General features: G+C 39.3%; 1 protein-coding gene across 2 annotated transcripts in view; it reads right to left on the bottom strand.

Annotated features, from left to right (window-relative positions):
* Positions 1 to 3,923: 3,923 nt before the first annotated feature.
* LOC129764516 (uncharacterized) overlaps positions 3,924 to 16,399 on the bottom strand; it is a 62,673-nt gene continuing 50,197 nt past the window's right edge. For both annotated transcript variants that reach the window (XM_055763688.1, XM_055763695.1), the window contains exon 5: positions 3,924 to 14,871. In XM_055763688.1, the coding sequence (XP_055619663.1) occupies positions 14,278 to 14,871 (594 nt within the window). In that variant the 3' untranslated portion in view covers positions 3,924 to 14,277. The remainder of the gene's footprint in view (positions 14,872 to 16,399) is intronic.

Raw genomic sequence — 16,399 nt, 5'->3', positions numbered from 1 at the left:
GTACACCAGCACGCGATTCTCGAAGTAGCTTCTTAGTATTCGGCACAGATAGTTTGGGACTCTCATAGTGTGGAGCGCAGTCGCAATGGCCTCCCAGTTGGCACTATTGAACGCGTTCTTAACTTCAATCGTTATCAGTGAGCAGTATCTGTGTCTCTGAGCTTCTGTTTGAATGCATTGTTAGCACTTTCGACCACTATGTGAACGGCATCTACCGTAGATCTCCCTTCCCGAAATCTGAATTGACTATCGGACAGTCCACGAGCTCCCTCCGTGCATTCCGTCAGCCTGTTGAGGGTCTCCAGAAGTTTCCCAAGAGTATCCAGCAGGCATATGGGTCTATACGATGTTGGGTAACCAGGCGTCTTTTCTGGTTAGGGCAACAGTACTAGTTTTTGTACCTTCCATCGATCCGGAAAGTAGCATTCGTCTAGATACTTTTACATTGATGTCCTGAACACATCCGGGATTGTTAGGAATGCCGCTTTCAAAACTACATTTGAGATTCCATCTGGGCCAGGCGCTTTCTTCGTTTTGAGACGTTTCATAGCTTCAACTAGCTCATTGTTCGACGCCTGTCTGCGTTCAGTTTCATCCTCTCTATATGGCGTGGGCGGCCAGGTTGTCGGATCTGGCTGCGGGAATAACCCTTCCACGATAATTTTTAGTTTTGCGGTACACATATCTGAGGGTGTCGTTGGACCCCCGAGCTTCACCATCACCACTCAATAGACATTGCCTCACAGATTGACGTCCGCGTCCCGGCATAACTCCCTGAAGCGGTTAGATTTTTTCCGCTTAATCACCCGTTCAAGAGTGAACCAAGCCTCTTTAAATTCCACTCTCCGCTATTCTCTGGTGTCGTTGCTTGATCGTTGGAAGTGCCTTCTGGTGCTATACCAGTTGGTCCGAAGCAGGCCAAGTGCTTCACTCCACCAATAGGCTGAAGGTCGCTTATACCTGGGTTCCTTTTTTCTTGGCAATGTTATATCACATGCTTTTGCTAGCGTTTCCGTCAGTTCATCCCCGTTCATGTTCAAGACGTCGCTCTCCACGCGTAGTGCTTCGATGAAAAGATTCTTGTCTTGAAATGATTGAAATTATTCGATTGATACTATATATATTGATACTATAGATACTATATCGATCACTACTGTCATATACAGAGATAATAGTGGTTCCCTTTTTCTACAACCTAATATATAATTCGATTATACACAATTTCAGCCATTATATCCCTAACCAAACAGTAGATCCCAGACACTCGCGAAAAGCGGCAGTTCTCCTCCCCAGCGCAAAACTTTAGAGCCGTATTCCTTTATTCCTTCACTAGGGTGCCAATCTCCATTCTACGGTGGTTCGAAAAATCAATCCTTTCCCATTCTCTGAAGAAAAAATCACAACTTTTGAATTACCGATTGAAACTGATTTAGATGATTCAGATTAAAACTAAATTAAATGAGCTAGTCTCCTTCGAAAAACATCACACTTGCGACAAAATCTGAATTTTGTTCTGGTTATTATTGATTTTATTTGTTTTCTTCAGCCTACATGGTTAGAGATGGAGGGCGCTGTATTTCTCTACACCTGTAAGCTGGAGTAAAAAACTCCACACAATATTACTAAGAAGCAGAGAGGTTTTTTTCCGTTTTCGAATTGTGCTTTTTCAAAGATAATATGTTATGGTTGCGCAGGTAGCTCAATGAAAAATATAACAGATGAACTAATTTTATTCCGAATCTGTCATGTGCACAGTTAAAAACGATAAAATTATCTTACCAAAATATTGAATCTATTAGGTCGTAATGAAAGTTTTTGCGGTTTTTAACCATTAACTTTAAACAAACATAACTCTGCTTAGAACAAACTTTATTAATCGAAAAAAAACCATTACAATCAACACACTTCTGCCAACGAGAAATGAGCTTGAGTAAAAGTCCGGCTCTTTGGAGGCCACGAGAGCGTTGAAGGCGTTCTTGGCATCGTTTTGGGTTTGAAAGCATTTCTCGCGGAGGAAGTTGTCGAGATGCTTGAAAAAGTTGTCGTTGTCGTGGAGGAGAATTGGCCCCTTCATATTGACCAATCTCGGACACATACGTCGGAGCTTCTGGTGCGTTTCATCGATTTGTTGGCAGTACTCCTCCGTTGTAATCGTTTCGCCCGGATTCAGAGAGCTGTGATGGATGACACCGGTTACAGATCACCAAACAGTCACCATGACCTTCTTTTGGCGAAGTGCTGGCTTCGGAAAGTGTTGAGGAGCTTGATCGCGGTCCAACCACTGAGCCGAACGCCGTCGATTATCGTAGCGGATCCATTTCTCATCACACGTCAAAAATTCGATCGAGAAATTGGTCGTTATTGTTGCGCAGAAAGAGCGCAGAAGACACCTACAAACGTCGTTTTTTTTATTTTCGTTCAGTTCGTGAGGCACGAGGCATTTATTGAGTTTTTTTTGACTTCCCTATCTCTTTCAAGTGGTTGGAAATTGTCATAGGCATTACATCCAATTCTGCAGCAAGCTCTCGAGCAGTTGTGCGTGGATTGGCGTTGACTAAAGTTCTCAGTTGGTCGCTATCAACATCGGATGACTCTCTGAAAGCTCTCCTCACCGCTACGGAAGTTCTTGAACCACCATTGTGTCGTGCGTTCGTTAGTGGTCCCTGGGCCAAACGCGTCGTTGATATCGCGAGCTGTCTCCGCTGCTTTTCGGCCTAGCTTGAACTGGAAAACTCGCTTCAAAATGACATATAACATTAACGGATTATAAGCAAATTTTATTTCGAAATACATCGTTCACAATATAAGTAACAAAAACCGCAAGAACTTTCTTTATGACCTAATAATTAAAATGGATATCGATATGTTGTTCCTTATTGTCGGGGAAAGACGTATTACCTTAATTCAATCTAATAAATTTATGAGATACAAAAAATGTGTTAACTTAAAAATATCGAAAAGAAGGCCACTGTGATGTGTATGTTATGTAAAAAACCCAGCCTTCAAGAAAGAACACAAAATGTAAACTATAAAACACAAATACAGGGTCTTTAAGATTAAACGCTAACGCAAATAATCGAATAGCTCCTTATAAACCATTGCTATGTTAATAAGCCACAAAATTTGGAGGAACTTAAAGAAGTTCGAATTTTCAACCGCATCGAAGTCGTAATGTTAGAGTTGTGCATGAAAAATGTTGTTCGCCGTTTGAAACGCGTCATCGAAAAAAGGGGTGATCACATCGAAAACGTCTTAAAATAAGCTTTATTTTCGTTTTTTCAAATAAAAATCGGTTCACGATCATTTGAATCGGTTCACCTGTTCAAAAGTCATGATTTTTTTTAAAAAAAGGTATTTTTGGAAAATGGGAAAAAATGATATTACGGACCGCATCGAAATGGAAATGGGCACCTTAATATAAGAACAATAATCAATCTAATACTTTGCGACAAGGAACAAAACCACTACTTTCCACGAAAATCCGAGAACAACAATATCGGTTTGGCACGGAATGGGTATTCAGAAATCAGAAGAATATATATTTTTTTAAAACTGAATAGCTGTAAAATAACAAACATTATCAAATTTATCAAACAAAACAAAACACATTATCTAAATGCGCTAAATCCCACGTTTTGATTGGATTTGTACTCCTCAAATTGCACGGACTATAAGGAGCGACTAGAGCAGTAGAGAAATATAATTCGAATACATCGAAACCACTTCAAAAAAAACCGAGAGCCTTTTCAAAATGTTTTTTCAATGCTGTAGTTTAGAATAAGTTTTCTAAACTGACCTTTTTCAAGGTTAGAAAGGAATGAAATGGTTTTAACGGTTTCATCTGTAGCGCAAGAAATTTCTATTCTATTTCGCATTGGTTGGAGGGGAGTTTCGGCACAATGTACATTTTTAGCTCGATCCTATCATTTAGTAACTGTTTCCAGCGTTTCACTTTTATTAGTTTTATTTAATATGATACAGTTATCATTATTTTACGTTCTTTTCTCGAGCCAACGAATTGTCGGTACCTGATTCGATAGAATTGTTCTCTTGCGTTCCACATTTTCACGATCTATATACCTGCTGAGTTCCATGTTGTTGTGTATGTGTGTATGTAAGTGTCCGTACGTGTAAATGTATGCCTATCTCCAAGTTAATGCTAATGTCGCATCTACTTCAGAATATGTTCGAACGATATTGGTAATATAGTTAGGTAGCAGCAGTCCACGGTTCAAGAAAATACGACCTCTCTCGTAAACTGATATATTGGAACACATATCCCAACTTCTCCGGCAAGTAGCCGCGCTGTGCAGCTAGCTAATTGCATCTTGGTATTAACTTTTCAACAACTAAAATTGTTCAATGGAAAGCTGTGTCCGATTTGACACCCTAACTTCACCTTACTTACTCTGGAGAACATCCAACCAACCGTTCCGCAGTAACTGTTCGATAAACACCTCTAATCTTCAAATATGTACAACATTTTATAATATATTCTTTTCTCTCTTTGTAGACTTCTTATTTTACTCCTATTTCTGGACCACCAATCTTCCGACCTATCAACACTAGGAGATTGGTTAGTTTCACAAACAATGGGTTTTAAAACACTAATCTCGTGTTCAATTTTCGTTTAGCCTTTTCTGAATTTAATTTGTGAGAGTATTTGTTTAGTAGCGTCGTATCCCGGACTTGTTCAGTCGGATACCGCTTGCTCTTCATTGGCATTCGATAGCTATAGAATAACTCTAAAGATTACCTTTCGGTCTTTGACATCATCATATACAGCTTGCTCTAGTGTTCCGCGTATTGAATACCACACATTTCACTTTTGACGATAAAAATACATATATAATAAAATTTTCTCATTAAAAGAAAAAAAGACAGAAGCCTATTTACATTTTGTTTTGCTGTATGCTTGTAGATAAATGATTGGGGAGAACTACCTTTTTTCTGCACACGTAATTCCTCACCTGTATTGGGTGATTTTCTCGCTCTCAATCTCAACACTGCTGGAAGAATTAGGATCGATATTAGGCTGACTAAGTTTTATATTATGTAACTATCTTGTGTGTATCTGCCCGCGCGATTGAAGGCCCTAGTAAAGATAGTAAACGAAATACAAGATGCAGTGCCGCGTCACTTCCCTCCCCAATGAAAGGGTGAGGGGATGAATACTACTGAGATAACAGTAATAAGTAAGTAATAATAATACAAGCAGGGAACAATGATCACAGATACTGGTAGAATGCAAAAGAGTATAGTTTTAAAACAAAAAATACTTGGTTCTTTTCCGTTGCCCCCGTCAGGTTGTACGGGTTTGTGTGTGTGTTTGTGTTTTAATAATAACTTTGCAAAGCGGATATACAGGGTGGGCCATTTAAAGTGGAAGCATCTGGCAACCCCATAACTTTTGACAGAGATGTCAGATTAACAAATGTCATACCGCGTTGGAAGCGTCATTTCAGTACAATTTTAACCATGGAACAATACACACCTAAACAACGCGCTGAAATTGTTCAGCTGTACATTCAAAATAACTTCTCAATTGTGTTAACTAAACGTGCGTGGAAAAATAAAAATAAAGTTAAAACATCGCCTGGAGACAGCACTATACGTCGATTGTATGCCAAATTTATATCGTCTGGTAGTGTTGGTAATGCCAGTCATCTGTCCAGACAACGACCAAGACGTTTCGACAAGAATATTGATGCCGTTCGAGCCAGTGTTGCAGAGACTCCATCGACATCAGGTCGCCATCGTTCGCAAGAGTTAGACATCGCACGAACCACTCTCCGACGCATAATTCGTGTTGATTTGAAAATGTTTCCTCGTCGACTTGATTTTGCGAAATGGACCATCGAAATGGCCAAAAATGAACGTGGCTTTTGGCAAAAAATCATAATGTCTGATGAGGCGCATTTCAACTTGAATGGAGGAGTGAATAAACAAAATTGTCAGTTTTATGCTACTGAAAACCCTCAATTCATCGAAACGCAACCTCTTTACGACCAAAAAGTTACTGTGTGGTGTGGCATTTATGTCGATAAAGTCATCGGCCCGTACTTCTTTGAAAACGAAAATGGAGCAACGGTAACCGTGAATGGGGAGCGTTATCGGACAATGATAACCGATTTTTTATTGCCATTTGTTCGTGAAAATGAATTGGACAATTACTGGTTCCAACAGGACGGCGCTACATGCCATACAGCGACTGCCACGACCAAATTTTTGCGCGAAATGTTCCCCGGAAGATTAATATCGAAAAACGGCGATTATGACTGGCCACCGAGATCACCTGATTTGACGCCTCCTGACTTTTTTTTATGGGGATATTTAAAATCCAAGGTATACACTGGTAAACCAAGGACCCTGGCTGCGCTGAAAGACAATATCCGACAAGAAATTGCTGCCATATCGGTCGAAACATTGGGTAAGTGATGGAAAATGCCGAAAAAGGGGCACATTTTGCGGTCAAGGCCAGAGGCGGTCATTTACGAGATATCATAATCAAAAAGTAGTTAGAACAAATCTCCTTGGACCAAAATAAATGAATTTCAAAAAAAAAATTTTTAAATTCCACTTCTTTACTTTGCTATTGCAAAAACAAATCCTTCCACTTTAAATGGCCCACCCTGTATGTGTGCAGTCTTCTGAATGCAACGCAGTGCTAATGTGCAACAAGTTTTCCGCACCCACGTGAACTCTCACTGATTGCATGCACATGCGCTCTGGCCGTAGCATAGAGGTTCACGGTGTGAACTTCACACCGTGTTCGTATACCGTGTTGTGTACCGTGTTTATATACCTAGTTTCTAAACCGCGCTTGAATCCGGTTTGTCTGTTTTGCTTTCTCTGTTGATTTATGTTTCTTCACACAAGCGTATACGGTTGGTACGAATGCTGTGTTTATGCTTTGCTTAGAACGACCGAATGTGTGTGGAAAATGAGGCGAAAATGATTTTGAAATGCACCCACATGATTTATACCATTCTCTACACTGAATTACAATGTTCATTCATAATGAATATTTGTGCTGTGGGAACTAAACTAGAACTGCTTTATTTTGATTCTTATTTCTTTTTCATACGCCTAGCCGGAAGATATAGGGGGTAAATTGAAAAAAACTAGGCACTGAACAAAAAAAAATGAAAGATTTCGAACACTTCTAACTCGAGCATTTCTTAATAGATCGCAAAGATGTTTACATCAATTGATAGGAAATATTTCCACGCATCTATTATAATGAATAACATTTTATTTTCTTGAGATAAACAATCGAATAATTGTGAAATGTCAAGCATTGTTTAAATGCACTATGTGTCGCGTTTTGATTGGTCCAATTTGTGCTCCTCAAATGGTTCTAATAAATTTGGCAGTTGCTTACGGATAACATCATTCATTTTCTATCCGCGAAGCAGAGCTGATATGCTAAGGGCACTATTCTAACAAGTAGCGGTAGCAGCGCCACTTGTTGCAGAAGCAGCAGCGGCAACAATGGCAACATCCTAATGTAGAGCAGCGGTACTCAATCGTTATTTCAGAGGGGTCAAAAACACATATTAGTAATGCCGCAAAAAAAAAATACAAATAAATAAAGAAGGGTAATGTCTAAGATATAACCGCATTGTTATCATAGGACTACTAAACCATAACCGACGAGAAACAAACATAGATATTTAAGAATGAGAATGAGTGAGGGGCGCGGACATTTCGCGAAGCAATAAACCTCCAATTTGAGCAGATTTTCAAATTAACTCTCCGAATTAACATGCACTGTTGATTGCTCGCTATCTAGATTGACACTGAAACATTGAGCTTACTGAAAATCCAAGTAGTTTTTCAGTATCTAGCAGAATTACACGAGGTCCTTTGGTGGCCAATTGGTTTGCGTCCCGCATTATCATGCCGGGGGTTCGGGTTTAATCCCCTTTCTGGACGGGGGATTTTTCGTCAAAATAATTTCCTCCAACTTGCATTGTGGTCACGCGTATTCTAGAGATTGCCACTCCAGAATACATTCAAGGCGTGTTTCTCGGCATTTAAATCCCAACTAAGTACTACTAATAATTACGCGAGTAATACATACGTTGAGAATGCCACTGGGAACGTTAGCGCCATCCGAGGAAGAGCAAAATTACATTTCCAAAGCTCCCAAAAACAATACTCCAATGAACACTCGGAACGGTGTCTGGTGGGATGGCGGCGTCGATAGCAATGAACAGCTGATGAACGCTGGTGAAATTTTTACTTCCAGTTTTCCACCGGAGAACGCAACTCTCACCACTGAAAAAAATATTTCACGAACATGATTTTAATTATCCAAAATTGGTTGCATCTCGAAAACAGGTTGTTCTAGGACGAAACGTTATACTGTGGAATCCCGATTATCCACGAGCGGATGATCCGGGTCCCATGGTAAATATATAGGCCTTCCCGAAATTTGTCAGTGAATGATAACCTTATGTTTCATCGTTTTGATCATAGTTTTTACATTATCTGACCACTGATGTACACGACCTTGTAGATGGATAGTTTAATGATTCATGTATTGGTAGAACGTAGTTTCCGTGCTAGAATATCTGTTTTGAGACATAAAAATTGTTCATATTAAATTCAATTTTTGAGTAAGATTTTTCAACAGTGTATTTAAGGTGTTATTTTTCCTGAATAGTTTATTGATTTTCCAACAACTTTGTCAAACATTCCTTTTCCATCAGACATCTGGATTTTGAGCTTCGATTTTTTGAAAGAAAGATCAATGATTTTGAATACGCCCTTTTAAAAAATCAGTCGTATTTTAAATTGGTCATATGATAAGCTTTTATCATATGTGTTACAAATTTCAATAAAAATCGAAGAGGATTGGGTGAGTGGCTGATTGGGCGTGAAATTGCTGTATGATTCAAAAACTCGAAAAATTCGAAATCGATTGAGCTCAAATTTTGACAAAATCACCCCGATTCTACATAACGATCGACTCGAAATATTTCGAACGGCTTGATAAAATTCCATTCTGTATTCCATTCGAGTTGTTTCTCTATTTCGTACGATCTGCTTCTTTCCGAACATGAAGGCAGTATTCTAGTCTGGAAATTTGAAAAAAACATTTTTTCCTTTTTTTATTTCTGTACTTTAGGCGTTTACGAATATACCCTAGAAAAAACTATTCGAAAATCCTATTATTTACCGAGCTAGAGCCATTTTATTGATGCGATATCTAACCTGGTACGGCCATAACAATTAACTTCAAACTCGTTTTTCTCGAAACTATTTTTTTCAAACTGGCGTACACGACATCTGAAGTCCTAATAAACCGATTCATGTCGAATTCATATGAATACAATCTGCATGCACCTCCATAAACCTCTAAAAAATGATATTTTTAGAATTTTACTTTTTTCAAAAATTGGGAAACATAAGTAAAAACGTTTAAAACCGCATTTTGTTTTTCAAACGGCCGCCATTTTGCCAAAAGGAGGTTTTGACTTGTCCGAGGTTTATGCGATAGCGGCATCTTTAGTGATTCGGAGTCTGTTCGATTTTTTTTGTTTCAGATAACCAGAAGGGCTGAAATCGTGTACGCCATGGCACAACTTTTTTTTAAACCCCCTCACTTCATCAGCTCGTAACTATTCTAATTATGAATATGTTTTTTCCCGTTCAATTTTTGTTTACTTGGTAAAAGATAGATGAACAAATAATGATATAATGGATGGTAAAAATATTCCTTGTTTTATTTTTATAGAGCTCGAAAAAACTTCCTAAATTCGTGTCTCTTCACTAGGATACCCCCTCAAATGAGCAAAACGTTCGAAATAGGGATGCGAAGTTATAACTCGAACGAAATTTTGGCTGGTTTTGAACAATATACAAATCCGTCGGAATGCAAAATCGGGGTGAATAAAAGGGTGTCCCACATCAAATTGCATCGCGGAAAAACGCTGTAGAAAATTACCCATTGAGTATTTTCTCTTGAAAATTTGGGTTGAAGCAGTTTAGAGTGTATTGTTTACACTGTATTTTTATCGCTGTCAATTTTTCGAAAATTAGAAAAAAGCAATGTCGCGAATTGATTTTGCACAAGCACCTGGAAAATCTTCAATTCTCTCGTCGGGACATTCAACGGTGAGTCGTTTGATTAAACATTACTACGAAACTCTGAGCAACGAACGGAAGAAGAAATGCGATCAGATGTTCTATTAGTGATCAGGATCAGAGGCGTGTCTTGAAAGCGTTCAAGCGAAATCCCAATGCTTCGGTCAGGGATGTGATCAAAAAGTTGAATCTGTGGCCAAAAAGTAAATCTGTCGTTCAGAGAGCCAAGGACCGGGAGGGACTGCATATGTACAATGTGCAGAAGGTTCCAAATTCTGACGAATGGCAAAATAAAGTCACGAGCCCGGAAACTGTACACCCAGGTGCTGATGAAGCCTCATTGTCTCATCATGGATGAAGAGACTTACGTCAAGGCGGACTTCCGGCAGCTTCCGGGACTACTGTTCTTCACCGCCCAACACAAGTTCGATGATGTTCCGAAGGAAGTATGGAGCATAAACTTTCAAAGTTTGCCAGGAAATACATGATTTGACAAGCGATCTGCTCATGTGCCAAATGGAGTGCGTCATTCGTGACTACCGAGACTGTAAACGGGCAGATCTACATCAAGGAGTATCTACAGAAGCTGTTGCTAAGTTGAAGCAACACGAGAGCCCTGCGATCTTCGGGCTGGATCTAGCTTCGTGTCACTATTCAAAGTATGTCCTGGAGTGGTAGAAAGCCAAGTACATGTACCCCTCAATGCAACGGAAGTAGTTTTAACGCTAATATTTATTTTAGCTCTGAACGGATTTTGATGGTATTCATTGGTATCAGGGAGGTACAATATTTCAATATCACTACTAATCAGCCGAGCGTAAATCGGTCGCTCGAAATACAAATGCAGCATTCGTTCTACGGACAATGTAGATAGAGAAAATATTGCAACCTTAGCTCCGCCGTATTCTATTTATTGAGTAGCCAAGCCATTCGCGATTTCAAATTACAGTTTTCACAATTCCTAATTGGTCTTTTTCAAAGCTAGAGACGAATGAACTGATGAGTTTTAAAGCTTCTGCTTCAATTTTAAAGTCAAACACAGTGGTTTTCCTCGATTCTAAGGTAGTATCAAAGATAGATATCACACAGTATGGTACAATTTGGTTCGGTAGGACACCACGCCGATTTGCATGCCGTGTGGTAAAGAGTGCCTCTACATCTTTGCATCACATCATACTTGAATCTGTTACTTATTGACCCAAAAACATGTTTCAATAGTCCAAAACTGCTTCAAACTATTGAAATCACAAAAAACTATAAATATGAGTAACTGCTTAATAGTTAATATCCTAGTCAGGATTTGTCGATACATGTCGTTGGCTGTCAGTGGAAGTTCTCTAAATATTGTCGCCCTGGCCAACCTCAGATTCTTTTTTGCTACTGTGTTGAACAATATTTTTCGCCACAGAATGCATTTTCAGAATATGCAAAAAGCAACCATAGTGTAGAGCAGAATCAACGGTAATGAATTAGAGAGACTTTAAACTCTGAGAGTTCATTCGTCTCTACAGAATCAAAGCAGAAGCAAAATATTAAATAGGACGGACGTCGTCGGTTTTCATACCGTAGACATTGTACGAATTGTTAATTTTATGCGTTTTTAAATAGATAACTCGCGAGAACAAGATTGAATCATGAATCTACCATCTTCAGCTGCGTCTACAAAACAACGTCAAAACCCATCGGTCCGTTCCAAGGTCATTAAAACTTTCAACTAAAGATAACTCTTTAGAAATTTTGATGCATTCTAAAAATCAATTTCATATTTATTTTTGGGAGATTCTGTGAATTCAGGAGTGTGTTTGTACTTATTGGTGTAATGATGTTGTTGAGAATTATAGAGGTTTTAAGTTTCCGCAGTTCATTCGCTTTCAACCTTGGAAAAGGCCAATTTGAAAAATCAAACTAAACAATTTGGGCTTTAGAAATACCATTCTGAAAGCCGTGCTGCCGTCCGGTCGCTAGCTGGATGACTGATAATTCGTGAATGACCTATTTGTGATTTTTTTCAATTGATCATTCATTTTTTTAAAGAGACGTGTTCTTCGATGGTAAACTGAAGATGAAAATTTGTTTCAATGCAATTGCTTTCGCCTCCGCCGCCACCACACGATTGATTCGGTCCGGATTTTCTGTTGCCGTTCTGCGTATTCTGAGATGTTTCGTTCTGCGTTGGAGATGTAATTTTGCTAAGAGATACTAAAAAACTACTTATATATTCAAGAAGATCAGTATTTGAGTGTCAGTGCTCAAGACAGCGAGCATCAACAGTACATGGTTATACTTAGAATTAATTTGACAATTAACTCAAATTGCTTCGCGAAACGTTTGTGCTCTTCACTCCGTGGAATAATTCATTTATCGACCGTTGCCATTGCTATCAAATATTTGTATCAAAGAGTTTTATTATTAAATTTATTTCTTTAATGTTTGTTCTCGCCGGCAATAATTTCGTTGTTCTATGCTAACAATGCGGTCGTGTCTTGAACATCACCCTTCTTTATGATTCTTTTTTGCGGCCGCGACACAATGACTAACGTGTGTTTGTGGCACCTATGAAAAAAGGTTGAGTACCACTGTCTCAGGTTTTAGTAACTATTGCACATACAAAATAGTTTTGAAAAAAAAAACTAACATCAGATGTGCCTACCAGAAGAGTCCGCCGGGCCGCAGGTTGAGTATAACTGATGTAGAGGATGGTATAAATCAGGTGAGTGCATTGTAAAAACCGTGCCTCATTTTCCGTTCTCATCAAATTCCCGTTTGCTCATCATGTTTTGTTTTCGGTCAATGTAAGTTTTAGACTGCGAACGTAATGAAGAAAAGGGAAGAAAACACTGTATCTATAAGAAACTAAACTTGAGATTGTGTGGAGAAACAGATAAACTCAGAAGAAACACCTCTGAAACTCCAAGATTTGCGCCGTGTTCAATACCCTCTCTCTCATGTTTATTGAGTTCTGTACACTTCGATTCAAGAGAAAACACGGTCTCGGCGCTGATAAAATTCCAACTCGAGCGCAGCGCAGCGTATGCTTTCTGAAGACTGTATGTGTGTTTCACTCTGAATTTGGGTTTGTATACAAGCTTTTTTACATTAAAGAATATTTGCTCACACAAAAATGCATTTTCGTTTGCTCTCACGGTTCAGAGCAGAAAAATTACCGGAAAAGCTAGATAGTAAATGGTTCTTTCGAGTTTTATCAACTTTCAGTACTATTCTGAAAAAGCTCTTAGATGGTTTCTTTGTATATGTATATACATGTATATGTGAATGTGTGTAATGTTTCGTTTTACTCAGGTGTGAAAATATGAATAATCATCTAAACTTCTAATAATTATTTTGGAATTGCTATTTGTCGCGTTTTGCTTGTTGGTTGTGGATTGTTTTTTTTTTTTGAGAGCAAAAATGTACTGATAGTTTTGAACTTTTCCGATGAAATAACGAAAAAATAGTCTTTCTTCTACTTAAGGTAGTAGACATATATATGTGTATTGATTCTCGTGTCGCTCATTTCTAGTGGGTAAGCCAGAATATGTGTGTTTTCAACAGTTTTTTTTGTCTTTGTAACGCCGGTTATGTGTATTTGGGTTGGTTACTTCAAATGTAGTACGATCGATAACGAATCACTGACGTGCTTCGTCTACTGTTTGTAATCTTGGTTTCACTACTTTTGGCAACATTTTTTTCCCTCTATTGTGTTGATTTTGCACTTTTGTAAATTTTCAACATTTCAAATCAAATCTTGTAAGAATTGCCTAGACCCTAGAGCTAAAACGAACAGATGTAATCAAATAATTTAAGATTTACCTTTCACTCACAGAATGGAAGTTATAAATTTTGTATCGTTTTAAGCATTACTGCGCTCCTCGATGATTAGGGGTTATGTTTATGATAACTGTTTGATGACAAACGAACCAAAATCCATTACAAGTAAATACTCATTTAATGTTTTATCCGTTCACGCTGATTCGACAGCGCAAGACCTGCAATTTTGGTCATAACAAATAATATTGGTATCAACACTGAACAACGAGAACCTTCAGTTTTCACCAACAAATACTCCTGGTGGTTCATTGTTATCCTCTTTTGCTTTTCCGTTTTTGAAAAAGTGTAATATATTTATAACAGAAACGAAACATAGTCCAACATCTTCCTCACCGCACACCGTCACACTTCCCATTAATCAATCAACGGATAGTCTCCACTGTTGTCACCTTTTTTCAGTCCCACTCCGGTGCCATCGCTCGCCGAATTCTCTTTTTGCTGCTGTCTCCCGACGCCACTTTGCGGCACAATATCGTAACGCGCGTAGAACAGCAAATACGGTGTGATGACGTGTCGTCGATTCGGCGATAGCACTTCCTCAAACTCAGCCTGGGACATGATCTTAATCTTGTCATCGTCGCACATATGCCACAACTGTTGGCTTAAACTCTTCTCGAATGCTGCCACCGTAGTGGTCGTTGCCGGCAGTCCGCTGTTGCCGTTCATCATCCCGACAGCGCACGGCGATGAATTGTTGCAATTCACATAGGTCTCACCCGAGGAGCCCCCGTCGAGAAACACTCCGTTGCTAGTGGCGAAGCCACTGTCCTCCCCGGACATGCAGCTGCTGTTGCTCCCGTACAAACTAATATGACTATTTTTCGAATGAATGCCGCAACACTGCAAGCCGGCACACGGTAAACGGTTGGCCAGCGAGCCGACCGCATTGCTGGTGAGAACACCATTGCTGTTTGGACTATTGTTGCCCGATTGGGAACCGAAGTGTGTCTGGAAAAGTAGAGAACAGTATTAAAACAAATTGGTGATTTCTTCAAACCCGTTTGATACGGAAAAATTAAACTTTCATAGTGATTTCTACTTCAACTCAACAGTTTTCAAGACACATTCCACATTCAAATTAGAGATGGTTGCCGATGAAAGTCTATCAACACGAAGAAACCCCTGTATTCTACTGAGGCAGAAGGTATCCTGCGGCATTTAAGCATGCTGCACATAGTCTTCCTATCAAAGCACCATGATGCGACAATCCAGTATCTCTACACAGTTGACTTGTCGAAAAGGGTAGTCTTCTATCCAATTAGACAACAGATCTAATCGGCTTGTCTTGTTTTTTTTTCATTTTATCTAACACTCGAAAAATACTGCTTCGGGGATTACTTCGAATAAGAATATTGTCTTAGTTGATCGGAAGCATGCTAACGCAACTGTTGCCGGTGAGCACTTTACGTTTGAGTATCGCGTCTACATCCATCTTGTTTCGAGTGACATTTCCGGTTCTGCTCTTCGAAATTTGTGCGAAGTTTGGTACCCACACCAATGAACTTCCTAAAATACTGACCAGCGGGCTTGGAAGACCAAATAGGTACGTTATTCCATTTGCAGGGAGCTCCATGTGAGCGAACCCTGCAAGAATAAGGCTTAAGTGTCTGTATTGCCTACAATACAAGAATTACAGGGATAAACTAAATCGATTAAAAAAAACGTTCAAACGAACATTCGCGAAAATTCTAAAGAGCGCTTCCTCATTGACCCAGCAAAAATAGAGTGGTCAAGAACACAGTTATCGAGGGCACATCATTTAGTTTCAAAGAGAATCCCCGGTGCAAAAGTGCTTCCATTTCCAGAATTCAAAGACAATCCTTGTCTAGTAATCTGCCAAAAACTAGATATATGTTCTTCCCCTACCCCTGAGAAAAAATCATCGGTTGTACCGATCCAAAGATTGGAAGATGTTCCCAGTGATAACCTCGTTCGATCATAATTCATACCGTGTGTGTCGCTGAACTGGGTGCGATATACTACGCACTAGGGATCATTGAAACATTGCCCATCGACCATTATTTTATTTTTTTCAGACAGTCTCAGCTCAATAGAGGCAATCCGCTCAATGAATGTTGGTAAACGCTCATCTTATTTGCTTACAAGAATAAGACAACTATTGAGTGTTTTGGTCGAAAAATTATTCAAAGTTACCTTAGCATGGGTTCCCTCTCATTGCTCGATTCCGGGGAATGAGAAAGCGGCACACTTTTTGAAAGGCAAACTGCTTATAATGAGTTTTTCCACATTGCTCGTCAGCACACACTCGTTAGTTGGCAGCGCATGTGGAAAGAATATGAGTTCGGTCGTTGGTTACACACGATTATCCATAAGGTCTCGACGAGTGCATGGTTCAAGAGATTGAATATAGGTTGTGATTTCATTCGCGTGATATCTCGGCTTATACCCAATCACTACAACCTAAACGCGCATCTTTATCGCATTGGGCTCGCAGCAAGCAATCTATGTGATTGTG

Source organism: Toxorhynchites rutilus, chromosome 1 (genome assembly GCF_029784135.1).
Source record: "Toxorhynchites rutilus septentrionalis strain SRP chromosome 1, ASM2978413v1, whole genome shotgun sequence".
NCBI classification, from domain to species: domain Eukaryota; kingdom Metazoa; phylum Arthropoda; class Insecta; order Diptera; family Culicidae; genus Toxorhynchites; species Toxorhynchites rutilus.
The sequence above is the reverse complement of the archived record's forward strand: the minus strand, read 5'-3'. Positions and strand labels throughout refer to the sequence as shown.